Genomic DNA, 27,965 nt, shown 5'->3' with positions numbered 1-27,965 from the left:
CAAGCAGAGATATCGATTGACCACCCTAGTATCGAGTATGGAAAATATTCGTTAGTTTTCGGCTCACCAGAAGCGTGGCTTAAGAATGATCGTTGGCGATCGATGCTAGGAAATGATGTATACCGTGCGATGTTATGTGCTGTGGCTATCGATGAAGTTCATGTTATAAGACAGTGGTATGTCAAGAACCAATTCCTTACTTCTCTTAACGTGCCATTTTAGCTTCGTCTTATATTAGTTAAGTTTATATATTTTCCTTTTAGAATTAAGTCGAGTGGTAAACAATAGGCATGTTTTTTCACTTTCTCGAGGACATTTCCAGAGCAGATGGAATTTATCAGGTCTGTACGGGATTCGAACCACTGACCTCCGCGATACTAGTGCAGCGCTCTACCAATTGAGCTTACAAGGCAGCTGGGAGCAGGTCGTTAAGTTGATATTTTTTTCAGGTCTGATTTTCGCTATTGCATAAATAGCGCTCTCTACTGCGAGGATCGTGCATCATACGTATCTATAACCGCAGTTCAAAATATATGAACTTCATATATTCACCGTATCTGATTTATCATCACGGGTTTATTACGAATCAACTTAACGACCTGCTCCCAGTTGCCTTGTTAGCTCAATTGGTAGAGCGCCGCACTAGTATTGCAGAGGTCAGTGGTTCGAATCCCGTACAGGCCTGATTTTTTTCAGGTCTGATTTTCGCTATTGCATAGCTAGCGCTCTCTACTGCGAGGATCGTGCATCATACGTATCTATAACCGCAGTTCAAATTATATGAACTTCATATATTCACCGTATCTAATATATTATCTGATTTTATTATATGGCTGTGTCTCACAAGGACTGGGAACTACCGAATTCATGAATTTGATTGGCTGAAATCAATATTGAAAGCGGTCTAGATTTTTCCATCTAGACCGGCATCTAGACCGGTCTAGAAAAAAAAGCTACAAAGAATATTAAAAAATTGGCATCTAAGACACAGCCATTTAATAAACATCTTATTAACCGAGCGAGGTCGTTCTGTATGGGGGAATCTTGACCTCGCTCGCAGGTACAGCCTCACTGCGTACGGTCTGTACTGGCGACCTCGGTCAAGATCCTCCCATACAGACCTCCCGCTCGGTTAATAAGAACTAAGTACTAGTAATTAGAGGTAGAATAAGAAAGTATGAATTCATGTATCTTATATTGTATTATCATCTCACCTTATTACCGTTTCAATTTTATTTTTTATTTTTTATTTGAGGATTTGTACCAAGTACTGGAGTAGAAACAATAGGACATGGGTTCCCTACGAGGTTTAAGCTCCAACAAACCCACTCATCCCATCCCAGGGGAGGACATCCATCACACGGTAATCTCGTGCGTGGGAAATTAAAGTCTCCTACCCCTAATTGTTACTTTCTAGTTTTATTTTTTCATTAAATTTCTAGGAATTTTTTATTTTACCAAAAGTTGCGTTATTTTGTTGCGTGACTTCCGATCAACTGAGGAGCATCTTGTTCGTGTCTTCAATGAATAATAATAATAATAATTTACATTTATATAGCACAGACCTCAAAATGAATATATTCAGTCGTTGCCGGTAATACTTACAAATTTTCTTAAAGATAAGTGATGAGATTCCTGTTTAGTTGATGTCCGAAACTTTGAATTGCACAAATTTTATTGAAGATACATATGTAAGTGACGAGATTTCTATTTAATTTATATCCGAAACTGTGAATTGTCCTCCTTGTTTTAGTCCTTTCCGGTTTCCCAGTCGCGTTCATAATAGCGGGAGACAATTTATGACACTTAAATGAACTAGTAACATTAAAGGCATGTCCGCTGAATAGCAAAATGTCACATGATCGTCAGTCAAGCTTCAGAAGGCCTGGATGCTGCTCAAAACACTTTTGACCAAGGTGGCGGGAATTTTGTCGTTTTGTTTGTCAACTATTAATTTATTTCGTACTTAGAGAGTTTTTTTTTATCATAATTATTTCCTCTAAAATGGTACAACTTCATATTCGTGGTGTGGATGTTGACTTTCCTTTCCCACCATACGACTGTCAAGTTTCTTACATGGAAAAGGTTATTCAATGTTTACAGCAGGTATTACTCCAAATTTACTTCGATGTTTGTTGTCATTGAAAGTGTTTTAGGAACAAATGGTTTGAGTTTTTATGATGATTATTCGTAAAGTATATTTAAAATTTACTGCGATCTCTTGCCGTTTGATTGATAGTCGTTTAAGATAGTTATTGTTACAGTAAATGATAACTGGTCAAGTCGCCCGAGAGTCATCTAGCCCCAAGTCATCTAGCCCCAAGTCATCTAGCCCCAAGTCATGTCGCCCTGGGACCTGAGTCATATTGCTTTAAATTTTAGTCGTGTCAGTTGATTTGTGTGTAGTCAAAGTCTTCATGGTAATGTTGGAAACTAAGGTAAAGTTTGAGAAAAACTGAGAAAATGATTAATAGAAAAGTCGATCTATTAACCAAAGAAAAAGAGATGTTGCATTTTGCGAAAAAATATATGCAAACGGAGGGAAAATTTAGTTTAATAATAATAATAAATAGATGCTTATAGGGGGCATTTCTAATGTAGTTTAGTAAGCTATATGGTCGAGTTTTATTGTGCAATATGAACACTTTCCAAAATATTATTTTGTGTGGATGGATTTTTTTAGTCTAGTGACATGGATAGTTTTTATGATTAATGTGGGAGTCACTTTTTAGGGGAAAAATGGCATTCTTGAGAGTCCAACTGGAACAGGAAAAACTCTTTGTTTGCTATGTGCAACACTGGCCTGGAGAGAAAGTTATGTGGCAGAACGTCAGCTAAAACAAAGGCTTACATCTGATCAAGGTGGTTCCAATTATGTGCAAGCCTTAGGTAAAGAACTGCAGTATGCTGCTCATGGAGACTCCTGGGGAGCAAACGATGATGATAAAGGTATTGAATGCTAGCTTAGATTAACAACCCTTAAAAGTGACTAGCATTTAATTTGTCGTTATGATATCATCCCAGAATGCAAGGGAGCAGAAGATGATGATAAAGGTATTGAATGCTAGCGTAGATTAACCACCCTTAAAAGTGACTAGCATCTAATTTGTCGTTATGATATCATCCCAGAATGCAAGGGAGGAAAAGATAATGATAAAGGTATTAAATGCTAGCTTAGATTTTTTAACCACCCTTAAAAGCGACTAGCATTTAATTTGTCGTTATGATATCATCCCAGAATATGCATGCTGATGTTAGGGTGAACAGGGGTAATACAATGGTCTTGAAACATTTCAGGTTTAATTTGCGTACTTAAAACCTAAGGTGTATGCATAGGTTTTGAGTTACAATGGAATCCTATTTAAACTGTTTGTTTAATTATGTCAAACTAGGGTTTATCAGAACAAAGGGAAAAAATGAAACTAATTAAAAGAGGTTTGCATTCATTTTGACCTGAATTCATTTTAAACTGAATCATAGTGTTGTAAAGTTAAGCATAGCGTGACAAAGCGTGACAAACAATTCTAAAGTAAGCTTTGATTACATAATTAAAACCGGAAATATGATTTATGTGTAACCCTTTGTTGTTAGAGTATTCGTGAAAATATTCCTACTACGTGTCGCATAAAATATGGAAACTTGTACGTGTTTTCCGTCTAAAAACACATAGGAATGCCAGGATTTACGAATTAAGTGTCCTCCCTTATCTGTGAAATTGCAGATGTGTGGTAATTAAGTTGTTTATTCCAAGGGAAACTCGTATTATCTTCTGTATTTTGTATCAAGTATGATTTAGCTACCATTATGTATATAAGAACCTTGATCCAAGCAATAAAGTAGATTCAGTTGATTGTAAAGCAGTTGAGTGTCCTCCACCCCATGTACGAGCTCGCGTTAAACCCAACGTTTGCCTAAGCATCGAAATAGCTTGACGCTTAACCGACCCTCGGCCGAAATTATACTACAATATGCTGTAATCTCAGATCCTGAGGTAAAAAAGAGAGACTGTTTCTTGAGCAGGAGTTATATTGCCACATAAACAAATTAATTTTTTCTGCATATTTTACGTCAAGTTTCACAACTTTTTACAAAAAAAAAAAACAACATTATTTTAAACTGATTGATGTTATCCCCTCCAAATACAGGTTCTTATTTTGAGGCTCCAAGAATTTTGTATTCTTCAAGAACACATTCCCAGCTGTCACAAGCTGTGCAGGAACTTAAAAATACAATCTACAGGTATGACCTGAGTTCACTCTATTTTTATACAAGGGGATTCAAAGTTTTTTCTTGGTTAAAAAAACTTTTCAAAACAGTTAAAGTTGTACTTTTCTATTGGAGATATGAGGGATATTTTACCTTTCTTTGAGAGATTGGGAGAAAGTTTTGCTTGTGAAGGGAGGAATTTCATCAAACAAAAAAAGAACTGCCATAGCAACAGTTCAATTTGTTAGAGATTTAATTTTCTTGTTATCCTGTTCTTTTAGCAACCTTAACTTAACCATCAGTATACTTGTATCTTACTCTTTTGCAGACCTAAAGTTAGTATCATTGGCTCTCGTGAACAGCTTTGTGTTAATAATGATGTTCTGAAGCAGGAAACTAACTCAGCAAAGGTCAGAAAAGGGACTCCAGACTACAATTTAGATCAACAGGGAAATGAAATTAAGAGGAAAGAATAGAATTTTGATCTTCTGAGGTTTTCTTGCTGGTCCTTTTTAACACAGTATTTTCTTTTACACTTGGTTATTAACTTACTGTAACTTATAAGGTGATAATAATACAGACATTGAACCAGAATAACATGAACATAACATTTAGTCTGAAAAACAGTGTTTCTAGAATACAATATCTCATGATATCAATACTTGGATGCAATCCTTTAACACTTCATTTGTTATACAAGTCTTTGTAAGGGGTTTGTCTTAAGGAAGTTAGTTACAAAATGAAAAATAAAAGTAACTGTTCTCTGCTTCAAAAGTAAAAGAATGCAACCTCTAAAACTAGTTTTTATAATTCCATCGCGATTGAGGCAAAAGGTAACAGAAAAATATATAAATATCATAGCCGTAATGTTTCTTAATGGTGTGGCAAAATGGGAAATCATTGTGAATAATAACAGACATGACATGGTTCTACTGTGTGCATTAATTTTTTATTATGGGTACTTTGTTGTTGATAACAGGTACATATGTGCAGAGCTAAAGTTCAGGCTAGGACGTGTCATTTTTTCAACAACTTGGATGGTAACAACTGTTATCTTTTTTTTGCTATCAATTGAAAATAATTGGGAAACAGCTTTAGATTTCAAACTAGCAGCATGTCAGTACATTTTGAATACCAAGAAAAAGGAACTAGGTAATGAAACAAAATTATTGACCTGGTCTGTTGGGAGATCTCTGGTATATGTAATATCCAAATCTTTTGGAAAACATTGCCAAGCTAACCTAATGATCCATTTGTCTGTCCACTTATAAATTTTTGGGTGAGTGCCAGTTAAAAATGCCTGCAGAGTTTTGAATAGCATTCAATTCTTTTCATATTATACCACTTATTTCTCAATCAGCTAACAAAGCTAATAAAGATTTTACCCAAAGTATCCTGGACATTGAAGATTTGGTGGAACTTGGACAAAGACACAGGTGAAAAATATAAATTTTCATAGAAAACAAGTCCACTTAGTTCTGATCTTGGCATATCTCATGCAGGTTTAGAGGGTGAAGGTCAAAGGGATCCTTTATTCCAATTAAAGAATGTAACTGCTAGCAAAGCATTTGTGGACAATAATTATTTATGAGTTGGAAAGGACTGTAGATCTACACAACAACAACAACAACAACAACAACAACAAATTGTAACACATGTACAAACCTTAACTCCTTACCTCTAACAACACAGTAATACTTTTGTAATGGCTAAAATTGCTAAATAAACATTCAAAAAATTTGGAAAACATTTATTAGTGATGGTCAGTGATGGTAGAATTTTTTCACTTGCCTCAACTACATGTTTAATTAATTGTTTTTTACTTAAGGGTGTGCCCCTACTACATGGCCCGGGAATTGAAGACCACTGCTGATATTATATTTATGCCTTACAACTATCTCCTGGATCTCAAAGTATGTTAAAAACCTTTTTTGTTTTGGCTGATTAGCTTTACGGTAGAGGAGACTATCTTAAAATGTCACCTGATATGTTTTCAATTGGTTTTCTTTCCAGTCTAGAAAAGCAAATAATGTGGATATTTCCAGCAGCATAATACTCTTTGACGAGGCACATAATCTGGTAAGAAACTCAGTTTATTTTTCTTTCACATTTCAATGGGATACCCCAGCTCTGGGAAAGTGAACTACCTGGTTGGTTATCAGTGTGATGCTAATGACGATAATGTACAACCATAGAGAACTTTGAAATTGTAACAAAAAATTACTGAAAAAAGATACCTCAAGCTTCAAGAAAGTCTAACATTGGTAATCAATTTAGGCATAGTTTTCAGTTGTAGGAGATTTTGATTCATGTCACTATGTATAATTAATTAAGCTTCTTTCACATTGATCATTTTAGGAAAAGACTTGTGAGGAAACTGCATCCTTTGACCTGACATCTTTTGACATAGCATCGTGTATAGAGGATGTGGCACAATGTATTGAAATTATTGAATGCCGTGAACAAAATGTACTGGATGCTACTGAAACAGCAGGTTATTTTCTGTATTTTATTCAAATAACTCCATGGTAACTGAAGTTTATTAATGATTTCATTATTTGATATGTATGGCCTTGCATGATTTTGACAAAGAAAAACATCACTAAAAGAAAGCTAGATAACACCCTTAGCCCATGTCTTGCTAGATGTAAAATGCAAGAAAAAAGGAAGAAAGAGAGGAAGTAGACTTCACAGTAGATAGGAAAGGCCAGGCCCAGATGCATAAAATGTTGGCTCAAGTGCATATATCGAGACTTGAGCCAAATATTTTCCTTTCTGTCGTCCTGCTTAGTCAATAAGTACTCCATTTTACACATTGTTTGATTTTATGATGTCTTATCAACTTTTGATCTTGTTTACTATGTTGATTTCAGCTGATGTAGATATTAGCAAAGAAGACCTTGCCCATCTTAAGTGTGAGTGGTTTTTTTTCAACATTTTTGGAGGATAATTAGATAAATATCTGTGCACAAAGTGTTCTTGTGAATAAACAATAAACCATTATTCCTAAATAAACTTTTACTTTTACTTTTTGAATTTGTTTTTATAATACTTGGCTTTCTTATTATTGCACACCAGCGATTGTTAGGGATGGGATATAGTTGAAATAACAAATTATTTTGATTACAAATGCCAATTTGCAGCTTTGTTTATTGAACTTGAGAAGTTGATTGACATCCAAGAGTTGCCAAAGAATGGTGATGGTTTAACTAAACCTGGCAGGTGTGTATATTTGTTGAATGTTTTCTTCCCTTTTTAATATTTGGGGATCTTTTTGAAAGAAAAGGATAATTGATGTAGTATGATGCTGTTATTGTCAAAAGATCCAAGTCCAAGAAGCAAATTTCAATGTAATAAGGTTCTAAAGAGCATGAGTGTCACACATCACACGTAATGTCCCAACATGACATCTCCTCTTCTTAAAACAGTTAGAACATAAACAAGGTTCTAATAAATAAACAAGGTTCTAACAGTCCAAAAGGTTCTGAGTGTGTACGACTACAAAATCAGCCAAAGGTTCTTTTAGCTTAAACTTGTGGTCAGCTTGGCAGTATAACCATACAGTTTCAATTAGATGCTGTGGTGGTCTACAGATCCGTAGACTTCTTCTGACAGGTTGATACTCTTGTGGGATATCTGGCTGTGATTCCATCTCTGGCATTTTGATACCAGCATCAGTGCTTGGTTGCATACAAGAATTTGACTCATCACTACCTCGTGCTACCCATGCTGGGCTAGGTGCTGGGCTTGGGAATGGACATGCCTCCTTGGTTGGTTGAAGATGGAAGCGGTTTTGATACATCTATGTTCCATCAGGAGTAGCTACAATGTATGAACAAGAAGTCTGGTGTTGTCAGATGACCACCACAGGTGTCCATTCCCATCCCTGCTTCATTTGCACAGGTTCGCTTTCATGTAGTTTGGAAAGTGGCCAAGTGCCACAGTCAAAGAGCACTTTCTGATGTTGTTGACACGTCAGCAGATTATGACAAATCTGAGAAGTAGACCTAGGCTGTGGTTCAAGGAGGCTCTTGGAAGTTGGCAGTCTTGTTCTAAGCTTCTACTCATAAGAAGTTCTGCTGGGGATTTATCCATTCCACAATACCATTAAACTTCGGTTAGTGTGGACTTGAGGTTACCACTTCTATCTCCCACTTACTGGTGAATTCCTTAAATTTCACACTATTGAAAGTCATGTTGTCTACGATTAGCCTCTAAGGGATTCCATGATGTGCAAACATATCTTTCATTGTTAAGATAACTGCTTCACTATTCTAACAGGAGAGGCAGGCTACTTCAAGATATTTGGAGAAATAGTCAACTACAAGCAGGTAATCTCTCCCTTTATAGTAGAAAATGTCTGCTACAACTGTTGCCCAGGCTCTCTCAGGGACCTCTTGAGGAGTCAAAGGCTCTCTCTGGTTGCTGACAGGTACTGCACTTGACTGCCAACTCATTGATTGCACCATACCTGGCCAACATACCTGGCCAAAACACGGCACTTCTGTCTCATTCTCTGCACTTCTCTATCCCCAAGTGAGTGGGGTGTATGACTTGAAGTATATGGGTTGCAGGCTATGGGGAACAATTATGCAATCACCCTCGAACATTAACCCTTCATTGCAGCTTATTTCATCTCGGTAGTTCCAGTAAGGTCTTGTCTCAACTGGTGTCTCTAATTTGGTCTGCGGCCAACCACTCGTGACAACTTTCTGCAACTGTTGAAGTTCAGGGTCACTCTTAGTTTTATCCCTCAGCTTGGGAAACATCATCTTCGACAAATGTCCAGAGTCCAGGACATGAATTTCAAACTCATCAGGTTGGTCTGTAGCGTTGCGGAGTAAGTATGCTCTGGAGGGCATATCAGCTAAAGGTAGTTTGCTGCCAGGTACGTACTTAACATTAACTGCGTAAGGCTTAATCCTGAGAATCATCTTTTGAAGACGAAGGGGTGCTTGATGAATGAGCTTCAGGATTGCTTCCAAAAGTTTGTGGTCACTTTCAACTGTAATTTCCTGTTGCCCATACAAATAATCATGAAACCATTTACACCCAAAGACAGTTGCCAACATTTCTTTCTCCATCTGCACATAATTTTCTTGGCTGGGAGTCAGGGCTTTTGGTGCGTAAGTAACTTGGTGGTCATTCTGCAAAAGGACTGCACCAACCCCTTTTGAGCTTGCATCAACAGACAGGGTCACTGGTTCTTTCAGGTCAAAGAACTTGAGGACTGGAGCTGATAAGATTGAAGTTTTCAGGCTTGTAAATGCATCATCTTCTTCTTGTTCCCAGGACCATTCAACATCTTTCTGGAGCAGCTGGCAGAGTGGGGCACTCTTCTGAGACCTGTTTGCAATGAACTTAGATAAATAGGTTACCACACCCAGGAACTCCTTAAGTCTTCATGATCGACTGGGGTTGGCATAGCAATGATATCTTCAACTTTCTTTGGGTCTGGTTTAACACCATCTATACTCAACCTCTTCCACCGTCTGCATGGAAAAATGTTCACACATGATGGCACAATTGAGGTCACTAGGATCCATGCACACTCTGAGTTTGTTATTCTTCTTCTTGGCAACAACAAGACTATGTACCCAAGCAGTGGGCTCTCTACATTTCCTAATGACTTCCAGCTTTTCCATTCTCTGAAGCTCCTCTCAGGGGTGGCATTGGGGTCAATTTGAATCTTGTGCTGGACACCTTTAATCTCACCCAAGCCCTCAAACACGTCTGCATACTTGGATTCCAGGTTCTCTTCTTCAACGACAGTTAGCATGCATCTGAGCTCAAACTATGTAGTTGTTAGCTCTACTTGGATGAGTCCGATAAGAAGCTTATTTGTTTGTTTGTTTTTTTGTTTAAATTCCAGCTTTATGTTTGAACTTCTTGGCAAGCTTAATATGAATTTCTCCACCAAGGACCAAGTTTTAGAAGTTCTTGATAAATGCAATACACTGCTAGTTGGAGGTAAAGCCTGTTTTGAACACATTCTGTGGCTTTTCATATGAAACCTCATTAAGCATTTAACAACTGATCCTTGTCAATATCTGAGCAACTAAGCACCTGCCCCTCCCTAGGCTCAACATTTTGAGGGCCACTGGTTTATCAGCATATTTACTGCCTTGTGCAACACTTGCTAAATAAAGTTTTTATTGAACTTCAGCATGCCAGGAAAAAAAGTTTCATAGGACACACAGCGTAACCTATGAAACTACACTTATCATTATTATTATTGTTATTATTATTATTATTATTATTATTATTATTATTATTATTATTAACCCTAACTCGTTTTCAATTAACTGTTGTTGGGTTAGGGGAGGGGTGGGTGTGCCGTTGCTCAGATGCTGACATTGATTCTAACAATCTTGTTACAATGAAAAACTGTTGAAAATTTGAATTAGCTATTATCTTGAGTTTTGTAAAATTATGAATTGAAAGTAGTTTTTTCTGATATATAGCTTTTATTTCAATCCAGACACACAAAAGTTTAGAGGAAAACATTTTGCTCTGCAAAAATTTTCAGATGCTTTGCAGGTAACTGTATAATTGTGTTATTACAATAATTCAGGGCTTGGTTTGGAAGATAATGTGAGAAGCATCACTTTGACCTCATAAATAAAAGAAGCAACTTATTCAAATCATAGGTCAGGTAAACTTTCTATAGTATAAGTATACTTTTGAGATGGGTAAAGCTTTGACTTGGGGTATATATGTTATTATTAATAGTTTTAACTTTTATTCCTGCAGTTGTTTTTTAAATCCCAAAACCCTAACAACCTTTCAGAGAAGGATTGTATTTCAAAGATTACTAATTTTGATGCAAGATAGTCAATTATTTGCTATTCATTTTTTCAGATCATTTTCAGTAAAGATGCATTAAACCAGTCTTCTAGTATAAATGAAGCTAAGTTTTTTAAGGTATTGTTCGCTGCCTAACACAGCTATTTTTATATTATTGAATGTATTAGTAACAGTGCTAATTAGCTACAAAAGAAAAATTTCAGTTATTGTCATCGTGGTGATTTTTGTTACTTTTTTGTCACAAACCAGGTTCACATCCAACTTGAACCAGACAGTAACAAGAAAAAGAAGAATCTAGATGTGTGGACAACAGGATCAAAGTTTTCTAAACAAGGTTTGACTCCCAGCTGCACAATTGTTGTACTGCAGAGATTGTTTGTAATGTCTCTTCAAGTTTGGGAAATCCTTTTCCCAGAGTTTAACTCACTGCATCCCATGATTGTGGAGATTTTGCTTCACTGCACTCTTGATTTGTTTAGAGAACTTGTGTTCCTGGACCAGTCAAGTGCAGGTTTTTTTAGGCATGAGCCATTTGTTTTGATTTGTCAGTGTGAAGACGTTGGATTAAAATATGCAGTTTACAATATGCAGTTTAAGGGTACTCTATGTACTGTTCGGTTACTCACACATATTCATAAATTTAAAATCACTTGAATCTGTTGTGAATGTGGAGCCACTTAATGTCTGTGACTGGCTAAGAGCTAATAAACTCTCCTTAAATATAAAGAAAACTAATTTAAAATGCATGATGTCAATAACAAAGGCGTGCTATCTAACATGTCTGCTCTCTTTAGACCCATTAAAGATGCTCATCATTATAACACATGATCTTCTACCTCTGGTAACTTCTATATAAACTACTCTTGACTAAATCCCTACTGACAAGAACTTTTTTTCCTCTATGGGCGCAAAAATTTGGAACTGTATTCCGGATGTTTTGAGACAGCTCCCAAAATATAGTTTCAAGAAAAAAATAACAGAATCCTTATTTCAAATCTTTCTAAACCAGGATTCTTATCCTGATATTGATATGTTAATAAACGAAATGACAAGAAACTAGATTTCATTAAAATAAAGAGTATTTTAATTATATACTTAAGGCTTTGTAATTAGTATATCTATATTTTGTATACACTTTTGTAATTGACATCTGTACCTTTGTAATTAATTTTTTTTTCATTGGAATAATTTTATATTAATATGCAATTGACACGTTTCTCATACTACCTGCCTCGATTAGCAGGTAGTATGATGTTGTTCTATTTAGCACGGTTCTTGTCCAATTTTGTCTGAATTTCTTACTGCCATGGTCTAACTCCTTTGAGAAAAACTGACTAAATTGTTTATTTTCACTGTAAATATCAACAGGTAGGACATTAAGCTACTGGTGTTTCAGTCCAGGACACGCTATGAGAGATCTGATGTCTTATGGAGTGCGGACAGTAGTGTTGACCAGTGGAACCCTTTCACCGCTCGAGTCTTTCAGAGCTGAAATGCAAATGTAAAGAGGGCTTTCTTTTCATAGATTAAAACAAAAGCCTAACTCTTTGTAGCATGTTTCTTCTTTTTCCCAATGACTGTCATCTTTTTGTCGTGTTATTAAGCAGATCATTGCCAATTCAACTGGAAAACCCCCATGTTATTGAAAGGCATCAAATGATGGTTGGTGTGGTTACAAAAGCACCTGATGGAGCCACTTTAAATTCCTCATATGAGACAAGGTTTGTATACATCTGAAGTATGTGTATTTGATGAAGTTAAGAGTTGGTTGACCGTTGTTGGATAAAACACTCACTACCCTCGAACAAGAATTTGATCTTCTATTGCAGGTTATATTACTGTGTGTTTTGGAGTCACTCAAAATTGTTTTAGGAATATTTCATCCCCCTACATATACAAATGCTTTATTGTAAAGAAATAAAGCTCAATTTTAGGGTTTTACATAAGGACACACCACATAGACCCAGGCCAGACTTGAATCAACCTCTTACTGAGTAAATTTTCCAAATGTTTGAATTTGCTTGTCATATCTCTTGAAGGTTTACTACTGAGTATATGACAGGTCTGGGCAATGCAATAGGTAGGTCTGTAATGACTTCACAAGAGACTGTAGTCACCAGATAGAATAGATCACAGTGATTGTATTAAGAATATTAACTTATATTTCGCTAATATCAATGCACATTTTCATCAGCACAGAAACTAAAATGTTACAAAAATCTAACTGAAAAAAAAAAAACAAATAGAAAAAGAAAAAATCTAATAATGAAATAATATATGTGCTAAACATATGTCAATAAAATATCTAACAATGTATAATAGTGTAGTTTTTAAAGTACAAAAATATATATAATCTAATCTAATGTAATTCGATATTTAACAACTAAAAGCTTCTTTAAATAGATACATCTTTAAATATTTTTTAAAGAAATTCGACGATTTTGAATTTCTAATATAATATGGAACAACATTCCAAAGTTTTGGTGTGACTGTTTGAAAAGATCGGTCACCGACTGTGGAGTACATCTTCCGTTTTGGTAATTCCAGTAATAGATCATCATTACAAGATCGTAATCTGTACCTTCCGGAGGTCTTTAACTTAATTAATTCTAGTATATAATTAGGCGCAAGCCCATGAACGGCCTTACACGTGATCAGAAGGATCTTAAATAAAATACGTTGACGAATGGGCAGCCAGTGAAGTTTAAAAAGTAATGGAGTAATGTGACAATATTTACTAGCCATGAATATCAACCTTGCCGCTGCATTTTGCACTCTTTGTAACTTATTGATTTGATAGTCTGGCAGCCCAAAATATAAACTATTGCAGTAGTCGATATGACTATGAATTAATGCATGAATTAAAATTTCAATCGATTTTTGTGTTAAATATTTCCTTATTCTACCTAAATTATATCGATGATAAAAAGCTGTACTACAGGTTTCATTTATATGTGCTTTGTTAATGTTGTGGAGGCGCGGTGGCCTCATGGTTAGTGCGCTTGACTCCGGATCAAGTGCTCCGGGTTCGTGCCCCAGCCGGGACATTGTGTTGTGTTCTTAGGCAAGACACTTTACCCTCTCAGTGCCTCTCTCCACCCAAGTGTATAAATGGGTACCGGCAATTTAATGCTGGGGGTAACCCTACGATGGACTGACATCCCATCCAGGGGGGAGTAGAAATACTCCTAGTCACTTCGTGCTACAGAAACCGGAGTTAAGCACCGGCCTAATGGGCCACTAGGCTCGTAAACAGACTTTACTTTTTTTACTTTGTTAATGCAAATGTATACTAATATTTCCAGGATCAGCAGCAATTCAAAAGGTTTCTATACCTTGAATAACCTTGAATTAACTATTTTCAATTTCTTTTGACCCAACTGATATAAGTTGTGTTTTCAAAGTTAATTTTTCCAGAACAGTACCAAATGGTCTTTTGGTATTTTTCCCTTCATATCCTGTGATGAACAAGTGCTTGGAACACTGGCAAGTAAGTTATGAGTTCAGTTTCAAAGCATATCTTACATATCTGAACTTGACTAAAACATTCTTACAATCACCAAAAAGATTCACTTCCATATTACTTTAGAAGTCAGAGTTACTGTACCAACTCAGTAATTTACATAGATAGCGTTATTAAAAATCCATTGCAGCCAAAAGGCTGGATTACGGACTACAAATGTTTACTTAATACAAAATACAAAAATAATGAAAAACTAAATAAAAAAAAGGCTAAAAATACTATATATGTATATATATTAAAATTCATGAACGAAAAAGCAAAAATACTATTGATATATATATTATACGTAATGAAATTTAAGAAATAGCCGCAATATACTTGATAAAGCTATTAGGAAATAGCCGCGTTGTACATGATAAAACTATTCTTTAGTCTATTTGTTCTGCAAAAAGGTACGTTAAAAGCGCGCTTTCTCCTTAAGGCTACGGTACTAAGATTACACGACAATATTGCACTCTTTAAGAGCCTCTTGGTATCTTAAACCTGGGGAAATTACTCTAAGTGCGCGGCGCTGCATTTTCTCTTAGCTCTTCAGAGATACTTAGGTAGACCATTGTGGAAAACTTGGCAAGCATATTCAGACATGGGCCGGATATACGTAGTATAGAAACTAGCTGCGCAGTATCTCCTTTTGCACGCTTAAGTTGCCTTAACTGATAAAGCCTGGACGCCCCTTTTTTGATAACATCCTCTATGTGAGCGTTCCACTTAAGATTGTTTGAACTTGTGAGACCAAGAAGTTTTACGTTAGTTACAACCTCTATTGCTTTGTTGTTGATAGTAACTGCTTCGAAAGAATCTGCAGATCTTGAAAAACTTATCTGCAACTCTTTACACGTAGTCTCAATCAAATGGAACTTATCTGTCTCGGCTTGCCTAACTAGTTCGTCTACGGCAACTTGGATTCTACTTGGTTGGCCCTTGTAGACTGTATCGGCCATCGATGTGTCATCGACGTACTTCCAAAGGATTTTTGACGCCGTTGGCATTGATGTCATTTATCATGACCAAGAAGAGCCAGGGCCCCAATTTGGTCCCCTGCAGTACACCTGCTCTGACTGATCCCCAATCCGAGTAGCAATCATGGGCGAGCTACACTTGTTGCTTCCTGTCAGTGAGAAAATCCGCAATCCAATCAAACACCCAAGGTGGGAGCTCATAATTCCCAAGCTTGGCCATAAGAATGGCGAGGTCGATAAGATCGAATGCTTTCTTAAAGTCGAAAAGCATCACGCGTACTGTAGAACCGTTACCGTCAGAATCTTTATACCAGTTGTGAAGCATACTGATTAGCGCATGCACAGTGCTGGAGTTCGGGACAGTGCATGCACAGTGCTGGAGTTCGGGACAGTCCCATATTGGTTCCGGTCAATTTTTGCAAGGACGGTAAGCTTGACGTAGCTGTCAACGAAAAACTCTTCCCCAACTTTAGAAAGGAGTGGGTCAAAGAAATGGGCCTCGAGTGTTTGTTAGCATCACTAACAGGTGAAGTCTTCGGGAGGGGTGTAATGTCCGCTTTCTTCCACGAAGTTGTAAGGCGACGCTCCAAAAAAGAAGAATTCAAGATGTCTGCCACTGGTGCAGCCAATAGGTCCGCGTTTTCTTTGAGTACCCAAGAGGGGACTCCATCAGGTCCGGATGCTTTGATCCTGTTAAACGCCGATAGTTGCTTGATGACTGAAAACTCAGGTATAGGACGGGGAGGTTCTTGTTGGTGTACGTACGCGTGCGCGTGTTTATCAGGCATGGCTGGGGGGGGGGGGGGGGGGCGGTGAATGCCCTCATTGGTGACAAAAAAGCGTCATTGATAACATTGGCCAAATGTTTAGGATCTTACCCCTCATCGGCAAGGTGTTGGAGGTCTGCGGTGGGTCTCACGCGCTCGACCTTAGAAGAGCCACTTAACTGTTTGATTTCCTTCCACCACTAGGCAGGCTTGCAAGCCTTGATATCTTTGACTTTGGCATCTTAGTACTTTGCGCGACGCGCTTTCCGATCTCTGTTCACTTTATTCCGGAGCTGATTGTACTCGGCCAGATTTTTGTTGGTCAGTGCTTTTTGCCGGTCGCGCATAAACGTCGTCGTATTTACAAGGAATCGTAAATTCAAACAGCGCCGTCGTGCGAAAGTCGTCGATTCGTAAGCTCCCTATTCATCCATGGCGCCTCATTCGCTGATACCGACTTTTCTTTTAGGGGCATAATTGCGTCGACACCGGAAATAATAGGTTCTTCCACTATCTGCATTTTCTCGTCACATGTATCCTTGTTCTTTACAAGGTCGGTGATGTTAACTTTTTCCAAGTATGAGCTCAGCGCGACCCTGTAACTTTCCCGCTGGTCCCTTGTGATGATGGATCGTTTGAAGGTTGTATTTTGCAGCGAGACAAGGGCTGGAGTTCAACAGATGCGTGGTCTGACAAACCGAAAGCTGGGCGTTTTATTGGCTCCTCGTAGAATTCTTTAATGTTGGTCAAAACGAGGTGTACGGTCTGATTTCCTCGAGTATGGAATTTAACAATTTGTTTTAGCTCAAAAGCGTTCCTTTATCTCGAAGTGTCGAACCTGTTAAAATCCCTTGTGATCAAAACTCCACAGTTCGAAAATCGCGATTCAATTGTAGACATTGCATCGTAGAGATAATGCAGGATCTTAGGATCAGAAACGCCTTTGTCTGTCTGTGGATTGTAAACATTTGCGATGATTATACAAGATAATCCCCTAGGGAGGGGCAAGGTCGTAGTTGAAGCCAAATTACTTCAATTTTATCGTCGTATAGATCTTCTAGAACGGTATACCTCAGCCCTTTCCTGATGTAGGTACAAACGCCTCCATGTATTACGCCTGTCCTGTCTCCTTATTAAGTTATACACAGGAATACTGACGACATTGTCGTGAATGTGGTCGCGCAACCAGGTCTTTGTTATGCAGGCAATGTCTAAATTTGCATTTGTAATAGCAACAGAGACTTCATCCAGTTTGGGGGCCAAAGACATTACGTAATTTTTACAGTCACTATCTTCCAGATGATTCTTTTGTCTTTCTCAGAACTCTGGAACATGGTCAAGATTAGAACAACACAAACCTCTATTTGCGGAGCCCAAAGGAAAAGGAGATTTTGCTGAGGTTTGTGGGAAATCAAGTTTTCTTCTAGATTTTACATGTTTTAAACCTTTGCAAAACAACAGCATTCCGTTAGATATATATATTTTTTAATTGTACGATTTATTATATATTAATACATTATTTATGGTCACTTTTGTGTATTTGTATTTTAAAGACCATGGAGAGGTTCTATGAAAAAATTAACGATCCGAGTTGCAATGCGGCAACTTTCTTCGCTGTTTGTCGTGGAAAGGTACAGATCCAAATGATTGTCTTTTTCAGTAGAATATCTACTGGGAATCTGCTGATGTATGTTAGTTACATTGTGAAATTTTTGAGAATTAAAATGCTCTGTTTCATCTGGTTGGTTAGATAACTCCTGGAGTATAATCAGTCTCATCTTGGTTAATGTGTTTTAAAACTGTTTCAGGTCAGCGAGGGACTGGACTTTGCTGACATGAACGGTCGAGCTGTAGTAATAACTGGTCTGCCTTTCCCGCCAAAAATGGACGCTAAGGTACATTGCAAGAGCTCGACGCTTTTTCACATAATTGATCAAGGTGCACATTCTCCACAAGGAATCGCACCCCAGCCTTTCGGATTTCACTCTCCAGCAAACCTATAAGGAGAATATCAAGACTTGTCATTTAGAGTTCGTCACCTTCATACTATGACACAAAACACTTAACTAAGACAAAAGGGAATTCTTTAACGAATCAGATCTTGTAAGTTTAGTTATTTGGCCCTGAATAATTTTGTGTTAATATGATCTTCAGGTTCGCTTAAAGATGAATTTCCTGGATGAAAGTCTTCAGAAAGCAAAAAGTTTTTCATCCAAGGTATTTAGCGAATACTGGTTTCTATTCCTCCGTTTTTTGTCACAACTTTTAAAATTAAGGAATCATTTTTATTTTGGTTTATCGCAAAGGGTCTAAGCGGTCGACAGTGGTATCGTCAGCAGGCTTCCAGGGCTGTCAATCAGGCTGTGGGTCGCGTCATACGTCACAAGCAGGATTTTGGCGCCATTTTATTATGTGATGTTCGGTTCACTTACCCGGATGCAGTTCAACAGTTACCAAGTTGGATGAAACCTTACGTCAAGGTTTATAAAGACTTTGGTTCAGTTCAGAGAGATCTGATTCATTTCTTCCGCACTGCTGATAAAATGGTGCGATTTTTCAATTGTAATCTTGTCAAGCAATCATTTACGTACAACTGACATCTCCTGCTCTTCTTTATGTATGTCGTTTAAGGGAGAAAGAGGATACTTTCGTCTATACGAGGGAACGAGGAAGAATATAGAAATTTTCAATATTTCTAATAGTTTGTTAGTAGAAGTAGAAGTAGACATCTATATTTATACAGGATAGCCCCTTCAGTGTAGTAAACACTGGTATCAACGGGGGTCCTGTTACCCACCCATCCCACCCCAGGGGAGGACATCCATCACACAGTAACCTCGTGTGCGTGGGAAATTAACGTCTCCTGCCCCTAACCTTGCAGGAGACGGGACCTCCATTTATTCGTCCCCATCAGAGAAGACTAGAATATCTAATCATTTCTTGATGTTATAGAAAGGTAGCATATTCTTCTCAATTATTTTAAGACCTGGAGTGTTGGTCTGGCCGGGGCTCGAACCCTCGACCTCCCGCACAATAGTCCAGCGCTCTATCCATTGAGCTAACCGTGAGGGAGATATTATTTTGTTTTCGTTGTTTTTTCCTTATTTCATCCATTTTCTGTTTCCCTCGTCTACATTTTTATTGTGGTCGTTCACCCACAAGTCGTTTCGTTAACGACCAGTTTGCTAACAAGTGAGGTCGTTCCGGCAGCTCCTCGGGTTAGTTCGCAAACTTCTCATAGGTTGCTTCGCTTTACGTCTTTGTAGTTTTGTTTCTTCGAAGTGGCCGTTATTGCACTTTGGTTTATTGCACCGTAGACAAATGTAAACCTTCAAATTTATCCTTTACTTTGTAACGAACTGATTTAAGTTTTATCAAATTGACTTTCTGCGTTTATCGAATCGACCATGTTGATATATCGAATCGACTTCAGTTTGTCTCGAATCGACTTATATTGATACGACCCCACTCCACTATGACTTTTCAGCCGATTAGAAGTCGATCAAGTTCTGCAGATGGAATCACTAAACTTTTTGTTATATGTTAGAGAGACGGCTTACGAGACGCTAGCGAACTGAACCAAGACACTGGTGGCGAAAGGGCCTAAAACGTTACCGAACCGGTCGTTAGCGAAAGGAGTCGTAGGCGAAACGAGCGGTTAACCCTACATTTAGTTGGCTGGCTTTTATCAAATTTGCCTCATAACACGCCCCCCTTATTTTTATCTGCCGTTTCACCCCGATTTAGGTCGACAAGTCTTCAATGAAGGTCAAATCATTTAAAAATAACTCTAGCCGGGCTGAAAATCCGTCTGCAAAAACAATATCTGGGGAAAACCTGTCCCATATGTCAATAGAAGAAACGGAACTTCAGAAAAATAAAAGAAAAGAAACCGGGAATGAAGTGAAAACCCAGGCAGCAAGAGAAGGTGTGAATAAGTTACATCGCTTCAGTAAGAATAGTAATTTGTCTCTATCCTTTCTCGAGTGAGGCTTTAAAAATTTTTGTTTACTTTCCCCCCCTTCGCCTACCCCTACCCCTCCCCCTCCCCTTCCTCTGTCTGTTTATATATCATCACCCAACTATGAATCTATATTTCCTCCATCTATCTGTCTATCTATCTATCTATCTCTATATCTTTCATATCTATCTATATACTACTGCGCTGCAACAACGGATCTCATAACTCATCCCTCTTGATAATTTGTTTGTCTTCTTTCAGCCCCTGTGTCTTCCCTTCGTCTTAAGTATGTATACAAGTCATCTGGAGTGAAAGACATGGCAAACACAGCAAAGCCAGCAAGTTTGATCGAATCCTTAACAAATTCGGAGGTAATAATGTTCCACATATACAATTTTATAATATTGGCCATGTTTGCTAACCTATTTTGTTATTTTCCTTGCTGATATGAGAAAGAGATCGTCCCAGAGTTCAATTCTGTCCTTGAAGAATGAATTCATGTGTAGATCTAACACAGTTCTTAAAGTCCCAGTGTTTATTCAAGCTTCAGGAATCGTGCTTGTTAAAATTTTGTTGTTAATCCATTTCAGGCTGCCTCGAATACTGAGTTGCCTAAAGAATCACAAGAGCAAAAGGTGAGACATAAATGGTGCTCTGTACTGGATAATACACGTCAAATTGAAACGTTAATAAACCCTGCCTTGATGAGGCGAGCTGTTTCCTCGCAGTTGGTGTCCATCTGCTGTGAAAAGTTTTTTTTCTTTCTCATTTTCAGGAGAGAAGCCTGTCAGAAGCCATCATGAAGAGAAAGGAATCAAATAGAAGAACTCAGCCTAGGAAAGTTTTGAAGGTTATAGCATAGTAGATTTTTAATTTGTTTATTCACTAGTATATAATAATAGTTCTAAGTTACCGTAGCCTCGTTATCATAGTTCACTAAAGTAAACGAATGAACGTATGGAGCTAAGAGCAAATGAAAGATATTGTATAGATTCCTGAACTTTTTATAGCACACTTTGTCCATTGGTAACATAGTTTTTAACAAAGCCTCTAAAATTTTTTGGTCAATCTAGTTGCTTAAATTCCTGCCTGGCAGTGAGGTCAATACACTACACACCAAACCATTGAGCCACTGTCAGAACAAATGTTTCAGAACATTTTTTTTCTAACTTCATGCTGTTTTTCCTTTCTTTAGGTGGTCAAGGTTAAAGAAGAAGAAAAGCCAAGATCGGTCAGTTGTATTTCATTCCTTACGTGGTATTCAAGCCTTCTTTCATTTCTTACATTGTCTGTACACTTGTTATTGGATTGCAAAGCCTCTACTATTGTCTCAGATTGCTGATAACAAGTGAGAACTAGCCTAGGCACGCTCCCGATCAGTTTCAACTGCGATGATCAGGCAGCCGTCTTTCTGACAACCGCCATTTTTCGATTGTCTTCTCGGCTTTCGTTCGTCTTCATTGACTCAGAGCCTGGGACTGACTTAGATTTATCGAGGGACTAAGACGATGAAAATGGACATCAGCTGAGGCTGTTTCTCCGCAACTTCGATTTTAGTCGAGGGAACTTCACAGGCCATCAATTGTGCACTGCGATTTAGTAGCGGGACGTGCCTTGCTGTCGTATTACATTTTCGGTCATATTTCCTACTTTCCAGTCCATTTTTCTTACTTCTCTCCCTCCCCTCCCTCCCTTTCCCCCTCCTTTTTCTTTTTACTTCTCCCCCTCCCCTCCCTTCCCTTTCCCCCTCTTTTTTTCCTTTCACTTCTCCCCCTCCCTTCCCTTTCCCCCTCTTTTTTCTTTTTACTTCTCCCCCCTCCCCTCCCCTTTCCCCTCCTTTTTCTTTTTACTTCTCACCCCTCCCCTCCCTTCCCTTTCCTCCTTCTTTTTCTATTTACTTTTCCGTGTAAGATTTTAGGGTCGTCTTTCCTTTTTCAGAGTGCAGATCAACAGAAATTATTACCCAACAAGGCTCAAAAGCTTACTGAAGCTAAGATGTATATAAGAGAGGTAAATAAAAGGCACTATTTTGATCGTGCACAAATTAAGGTTGCATCTGTTTTTTGGTGTGTCCAATCACAAGTACCTGTGTCCAGCACAGTGTTTCAAACGGAACAAGTTTCTCATACTGTTTGGTCATCCGTTTGCACTTTTTCGTGGCGCAGTGATTTAGGAAACAGATAGGGTTTTGGCCGAGTGTGCAGTATGACTCCGTAACTCAAATCTTTGCTGTGGACAGTAAGTTGCATTTAAACCTGTTCCAATTCTTTTCAAACGTACAAATTAATGGGTCTGGTTTTGGTATTGAGGTAAAACAAGCGCTCAGTGATGGACAGTACAGAGTATTCTCCCAAGTTTTGAGCAAATACAAACAGGTTCGTAGAAATATCCAAAAGTTTGTCTTTTTCCTTCCTTGTTGGCTTTAAAGAGGAAACAATTTGTTCTTTTCCTTTTTCGGCATGGGATGGTATTTTATTGAACCACTGGTTTCTTATTCAGAGCCTCGACTTGGACTCCTTGATTGAAGGACTCACGCCGCTGTTCACCGCAAATGAAACACACTATCCGCTTATGCACGGTTAGTAGCCTGGTGGCTAGTTTTAAGACCGTAATTGTTCTCAGAGTCTTTTTGGTTGGTAATGTTAGAGGCTCGAACACCTTTACACTGTCATGACAACGTCGAGTACTGTGTCTATGTTAGGTTTTTCAAGTTTTATCCGGGATCCAGTGGACAAGGTGCGATTCTTTGAAGCGTATTGCGACATCACAGGCTCAGGTAAGACGGTGTCACGGCCTATAATCTCCTTATCAAATACTTCATCCAGAGCATACTCACCATACTGATTACATATGTAACTACATCGAAATACTTTATCTGTAACGCACACTGACTTTTTACAATCTGCAAAACAATCTACAATGTGTACAGTATATACAGTTATATGCGTTATCTGCTTTAGACACAACCATTTACACTGTCTGCAGAAGATACATCTATCTACTCTGTCTGCATTGGGTGCAGATATTTTCTCTGTCTACAGTAGACGCAGTTCCCTTCACTGTCTGCAGAAGATACATCTATCTACTCTGTCTGCATTGGGTGCAGATATTTTCTCTGTCTACGGTAGACGCAGTTCCCTTCACTGTCTGCAGAAGATACATCTATCTACTCTGTCTGCATTGGGTGCAGATATTTTCTCTGTCTACAGTAGACGCAGTTCCCTTCACTGTCTGCAGAAGATACATCTATCTACTCTGTCTGCATTGGGTGCAGATATTTTCTCTGTCTACGGTAGACGCAGTTCCCTTCACTGTCTGCAGAAGATACATCTATCTACTCTGTCTGCATTGGGTGCAGATATTTTCTCTGTCTACAGTAGACGCAGTTCCCTTCACTGTCTGCAGAAGATACATCTATCTACTCTGTCTGCATTGGGTGCAGATATTTTCTCTGTCTACGGTAGACGCAGTTCCCTTCACTGTCTGCAGAAGATACATCTATCTACTCTGTCTGCATTGGGTGCAGATATTTTCTCTGTCTACAGTAGACGCAGTTCCCTTCACTGTCTGCAGAAGATACATCTATCTACTCTGTCTGCATTGGGTGCAGATATTTTCTCTGTCTACAGTAGACGCAGTTCCCTTCACTGTCTGCAGAAGATACATCTATCTACTCTGTCTGCATTGGGTGCAGATATTTTCTCTGTCTACAGTAGACGCAGTTCCCTTCACTGTCTGCAGTAGATACTGCTATCTGCACCACATGAAGTAGATACCGATACACGGAGTGTAGATGGCTTTTTTCTACTGTTGACAGTGCAATTAGCTCTATCTAATGTAGACCTTGTAGGTAGTATTACCCACTGTAGATAGCTGTGTCTATTGTAGACAGTGCAGTTGGCTCTATCTGATGTAGACATTCTAGGTAACTTTGTCTGCACTGGATAGTGTGGACAATTTCATTGCACAGTGTATGGCTAAGAGGTTCCTGTTTTCCAGATACGTAATGTAGAACCTCATTTTGCGTCTCCCTTCTAGATGTGCCTTCACATTTTACTGCTGGTCTTAACGTTAAAAAGGAAGACGATTCGCGACCAGTAAACGGTATGTTTATCTGGGCCTGTACGATCTAGAGTTTCATACAGGCTTTATCCGCTTTGTTTTGTCAAATAAACTTCCTCTCCTGCTTGAACACAAAAATCATGAGCTTAATACATCATTATCTTGATATGGAAGATTTTTTGCGGATTTGGTAAGATCTAGAAGTTTGTTTCATTTTTAGATCATTGTAGAGTTGGTGAAAAGAGGAAACCAGAGGAAAATAATCAGGCACTTGCCAATGAGCAAAACAGAAAAATAACGAAAGTACAGAGCAGTTCAGACAAGGTAAGGGTTTCTGACGATGTAGTTCACCTGATGCCTGGCTCCTTCCTGCACTTTTGCTTGTTCTCCTTAGCCAAGTTTACTTGGATCAATCTTTTTAAGCCGGGAGATCTGCAGATGTCGTTGAGGGCTAAAAACCTGATAAACTGTATTATCTGTATTTAACTCAACTATTAGCTAAGGTTGAGCCAAGCCGCAGTAGCCGTCGGGGAGCTTTTTACGGAATGGGAAAATTCAGTTCAGTGAGTGATTATTCACGATTGCCGTCTGAGATATTGAGTAAACCATGGTGTGTCTTTGAAAAAACAACGATCACCTCGTTATATCTACTTGAAAGTTAATAATTTTGCTAATTCTCATCTTTCTGAAGGTTTTCAAACCTGAATATGCTTCAAGTGTGTCTGGGACCAGCTCAAGTCTTCTTGACTTCACTAAACATCTAAATGGAGGAGGCTTGTTGTAAATCTAATTTCGACTAGTTCCTTATTGAATGTGAAGTATCTTTTGTGAATTGTGCAAAACTAGATTATTGAAATTATGAAATAATAGCCATAAATATTTTGTTAAATTTTCCAACTCGGAAAAAAATGTTTTCATAAAGAAAATTCATATGTAATCTTTGGTTCTTTCTATTTGTGTTTCTCGGCGTTCTTGCGTGAATTCATTAACTGATTCGATTAACAAATCTTAATTAGTTTAATTGGATTATAGGACATTTCTCTTATCCACATCATGGATGGAACCTCTAACTGTGCGTTTTGACACAAATTAATAGTTGTTAGAGTGGCAGCTGCTTAACGCTTTTCTTCGGTTAAAGCTCAATACTTCAATTCTCAAAACTGATCCCCATAACTTCGCTTTCACTTCGGTGGTGGGAATTTACTTATTAAGTGGAGACATTACCTTCATAATTCCCTTATTTATGGTTTCCTTTGGTTCTCATCACCTTTTCGTTTGACAGAAGGGAAGGGTTGGACAGAATGGATGAATTCCAATGTGAAAAATTGAAGAGATGTTCTGAAAGTTTGACGACACATGAAAGTTTAAGAAGTTTATATCAATTTGTTTTCCTGAGGGTTACACCTACGTGCAGCGATTCGACTGATATGTGTTACAAATCAGATAATTGTTTGGGCGCAGTAAAGGTAACGCTAGAAGACTTAAGGTGCGCGCAATTTGTCGATTTGTCTCCACCCTTATCTATTCACTCATTTCATTCTAGAGAAATACGAATTAAAATTAACGTGGTTTTCGTCATGGTCAGATATGGTACTTTCCAAATATTACTTAAAATGGATTTAACGCCGAATATGCATCTTCAAGAGGCAAACATAGCGATTGGCGTTTAGCTTACCATTATTAGACTATTTTAAGCAAGAGGTCTGATACCTTCAATTTAACAGTGATGAAGTATCATAACCATTATCAAACGGATATGAACACAGTAGCTCTCCTGAAGGCGACAGGAGGGAGCCCAGCGTGGCCGAGTTTCAATTGCGGAGTTTATAGGATTATCCTTTCTCTCACGTCTGTGCTTCACCCGGCCCCCGGTCGCAGGTGACTCACACACAAACGATTTTCTGCACGAAACCAATTTCGGTTATTCTGCATTTGAGCGTCACCTTTAGTGCCACGATCCGCAAAGTTTGGATTTCGTTTTCAAAGGAAATTTAGCAAATTCTCCGCTCGATTAGCCTTCAAAGCTATTTCGTGACCGAGTTTCGCCACAATGGTTGAAATGAAATCTGTCATTTTCGTAGGTTTAATTATAGTACTTACGGAAGCTTTCATCACAGTTACTTGACACCACTTTAACATCTCTACTTTTTTATGCTTGCTTCAAAAACAATCAATTTTTTTTTTTAAAGGAGTATTTTCGTCTCTGTGCGGTTCCGGTCGGTCGCGTGTTTCGAAATTTTCACTGTTATTTTGTCTGATGTATGTACAAAAGGGGAGAGTTCTGAAAAAAAAAAAAATATATATATATATATATATAAATATAAATCAGTTTAAATTATTACTAAACGACGCCATCTCTATTTATTTCATGACCATGGGGAAGAAATGAAAAATGTGTCTTCATTTTATGCACTTTTTTATCACTCAGTCTCTTTAAAATTTTCACACGATTAAAAAAAAACATTCTTTGAAATAAAATTAATATAAGCGTCCATAACAAATTCGATTTGTCAGAAATTACTGAAAAAGGTTTAACTTTTGTTTTATATCACAATAACGGATAAGTCAAAGTATATTTAAAGTTAAGTTAAATAATTTCTTAGTTGATTATTTGTGTGATTTCTTAGAAAAGCATTTTAGAAATAAGATTTCCTCCGATTGGAACTATAGGTTTTATCGTACTTTTTTTTAACTATCTCTTATTTTTCTGTTATCAGTACTAATTGAGTACGAAAAAGCATTTGCTAAACGTTGTGATTGGTGTAACACCTGCTGCGTAGAACATGAGGTAATAGATAAAATTTACAAGAAGGGAAGTTATTACGGCATCTGATGAAATTCGTGATAGAATTTCCACGAGGTTTAGGGTAACACCAAAACCAAGCAGTAGGTATGACCTGGGAAGGTATTCGTGGGCCTACTTCCTTACATCTGTTGATCGACTTAACCACAAGGTAAACTATATTTAACAGTTCGCTATTGTAGTTTAGTTGACTAACGTTGAATAATAAAGCATTAGTTTGTTTGTTTTTATTCGTGGGATCGTGTGGAGAAAGTAAACCGGCCGGACCCGCGCAAATTTGTGGGAGCGAGCTTCTGTTCAACTTGATCAAGAGACGGAGTTGAGGTAGAAAAGAGAGTGCTGAGACCGGAGATATGAAAACAGAGGACGGACAGCGATCTGTATGAAGTCAAATACCTTTGAGTATTAAGCAAATAGGCGAAAGAAGTACATCAGTCATAAAGATCGTAATCTCGAAAGAACCCCAAGTTAGGAAGCGAAAAGTAACTTTTTGAAGAAGCTTATATATTAAGCAAGAAACTATTTGGGACAAAATTTGGGTTGACGCAAAACTCCGAACCTAAGTAAATTGATCCCAAGTACGTCAGAAGCGATTGATTATGACAAACTTAATCTTGAAATGGGAGACGTGGAAGTGGACTGTCCATAATGACGAGAAACGATAATTTCATAAGTCATACTCACTTTTCAATTGGTCACAAGGCTGGCCAAAATGAAATCAATTCAGAAGTTTCGGTTACCAACGACACCATGGTAATCATGGCTGACAGAGAAACGCCTCTAGTCTCCGCAGATTTTTAGAGGCGTCCTTCGATAAACAGATTTGCCTAATACTACTGTGAACTATTTTAATGCCCTTTGAAATTTTTTATGTTTA

The 27,965-nt window shown here is 38.0% G+C and overlaps 1 protein-coding gene across 3 annotated transcripts; it reads left to right on the top strand.

The window, feature by feature from the left end:
* The first annotated feature begins 55 nt into the window (after positions 1-55).
* LOC111326138 (regulator of telomere elongation helicase 1) lies at positions 56-27,318 on the top strand. 3 transcript variants are annotated; one of them, XM_088743992.1, is made up of 37 exons: positions 56-176; positions 1,256-1,363; positions 2,733-2,949; positions 4,146-4,239; positions 4,535-4,616; positions 5,186-5,246; positions 5,567-5,642; positions 6,035-6,119; positions 6,220-6,285; positions 6,565-6,700; positions 7,080-7,121; positions 7,350-7,428; positions 10,079-10,176; positions 10,688-10,746; positions 11,068-11,130; positions 11,263-11,347; positions 12,382-12,514; positions 12,618-12,734; positions 13,053-13,093; positions 14,418-14,503; positions 17,584-17,661; positions 17,816-17,893; positions 18,071-18,157; positions 18,417-18,479; positions 18,569-18,808; positions 20,010-20,190; positions 20,485-20,594; positions 20,814-20,858; positions 20,999-21,073; positions 21,419-21,454; positions 22,162-22,233; positions 22,533-22,598; positions 22,723-22,801; positions 22,925-22,999; positions 24,262-24,327; positions 24,506-24,609; positions 24,977-27,318. In XM_088743992.1, the coding sequence occupies exons 2-37, from the start codon at positions 1,292-1,294 to the stop codon at positions 25,067-25,069; spliced, it is 3,240 nt and encodes a 1,079-aa protein (XP_088600118.1). In that variant the 5' UTR covers positions 56-176; positions 1,256-1,291; the 3' UTR covers positions 25,070-27,318. The 3 variants fall into 3 exon arrangements, with proteins under 3 accessions (XP_088600118.1, XP_088600117.1, XP_088600116.1); XM_088743991.1 differs by lacking the exons at positions 56-176; positions 1,256-1,363 and adding an exon at positions 1,878-2,106 and having other exon boundaries at positions 12,621-12,734; XM_088743990.1 differs by lacking the exons at positions 56-176; positions 1,256-1,363 and adding an exon at positions 1,878-2,106.
* Positions 27,319-27,965: the final 647 nt, after the last annotated feature.

The sequence above is a fragment of the Stylophora pistillata genome, chromosome 13 (assembly GCF_964205215.1).
Source record: "Stylophora pistillata chromosome 13, jaStyPist1.2, whole genome shotgun sequence".
NCBI lineage: Eukaryota > Metazoa > Cnidaria > Anthozoa > Scleractinia > Pocilloporidae > Stylophora > Stylophora pistillata.
This window is presented reverse-complemented; position numbering and strand designations above follow the sequence as displayed.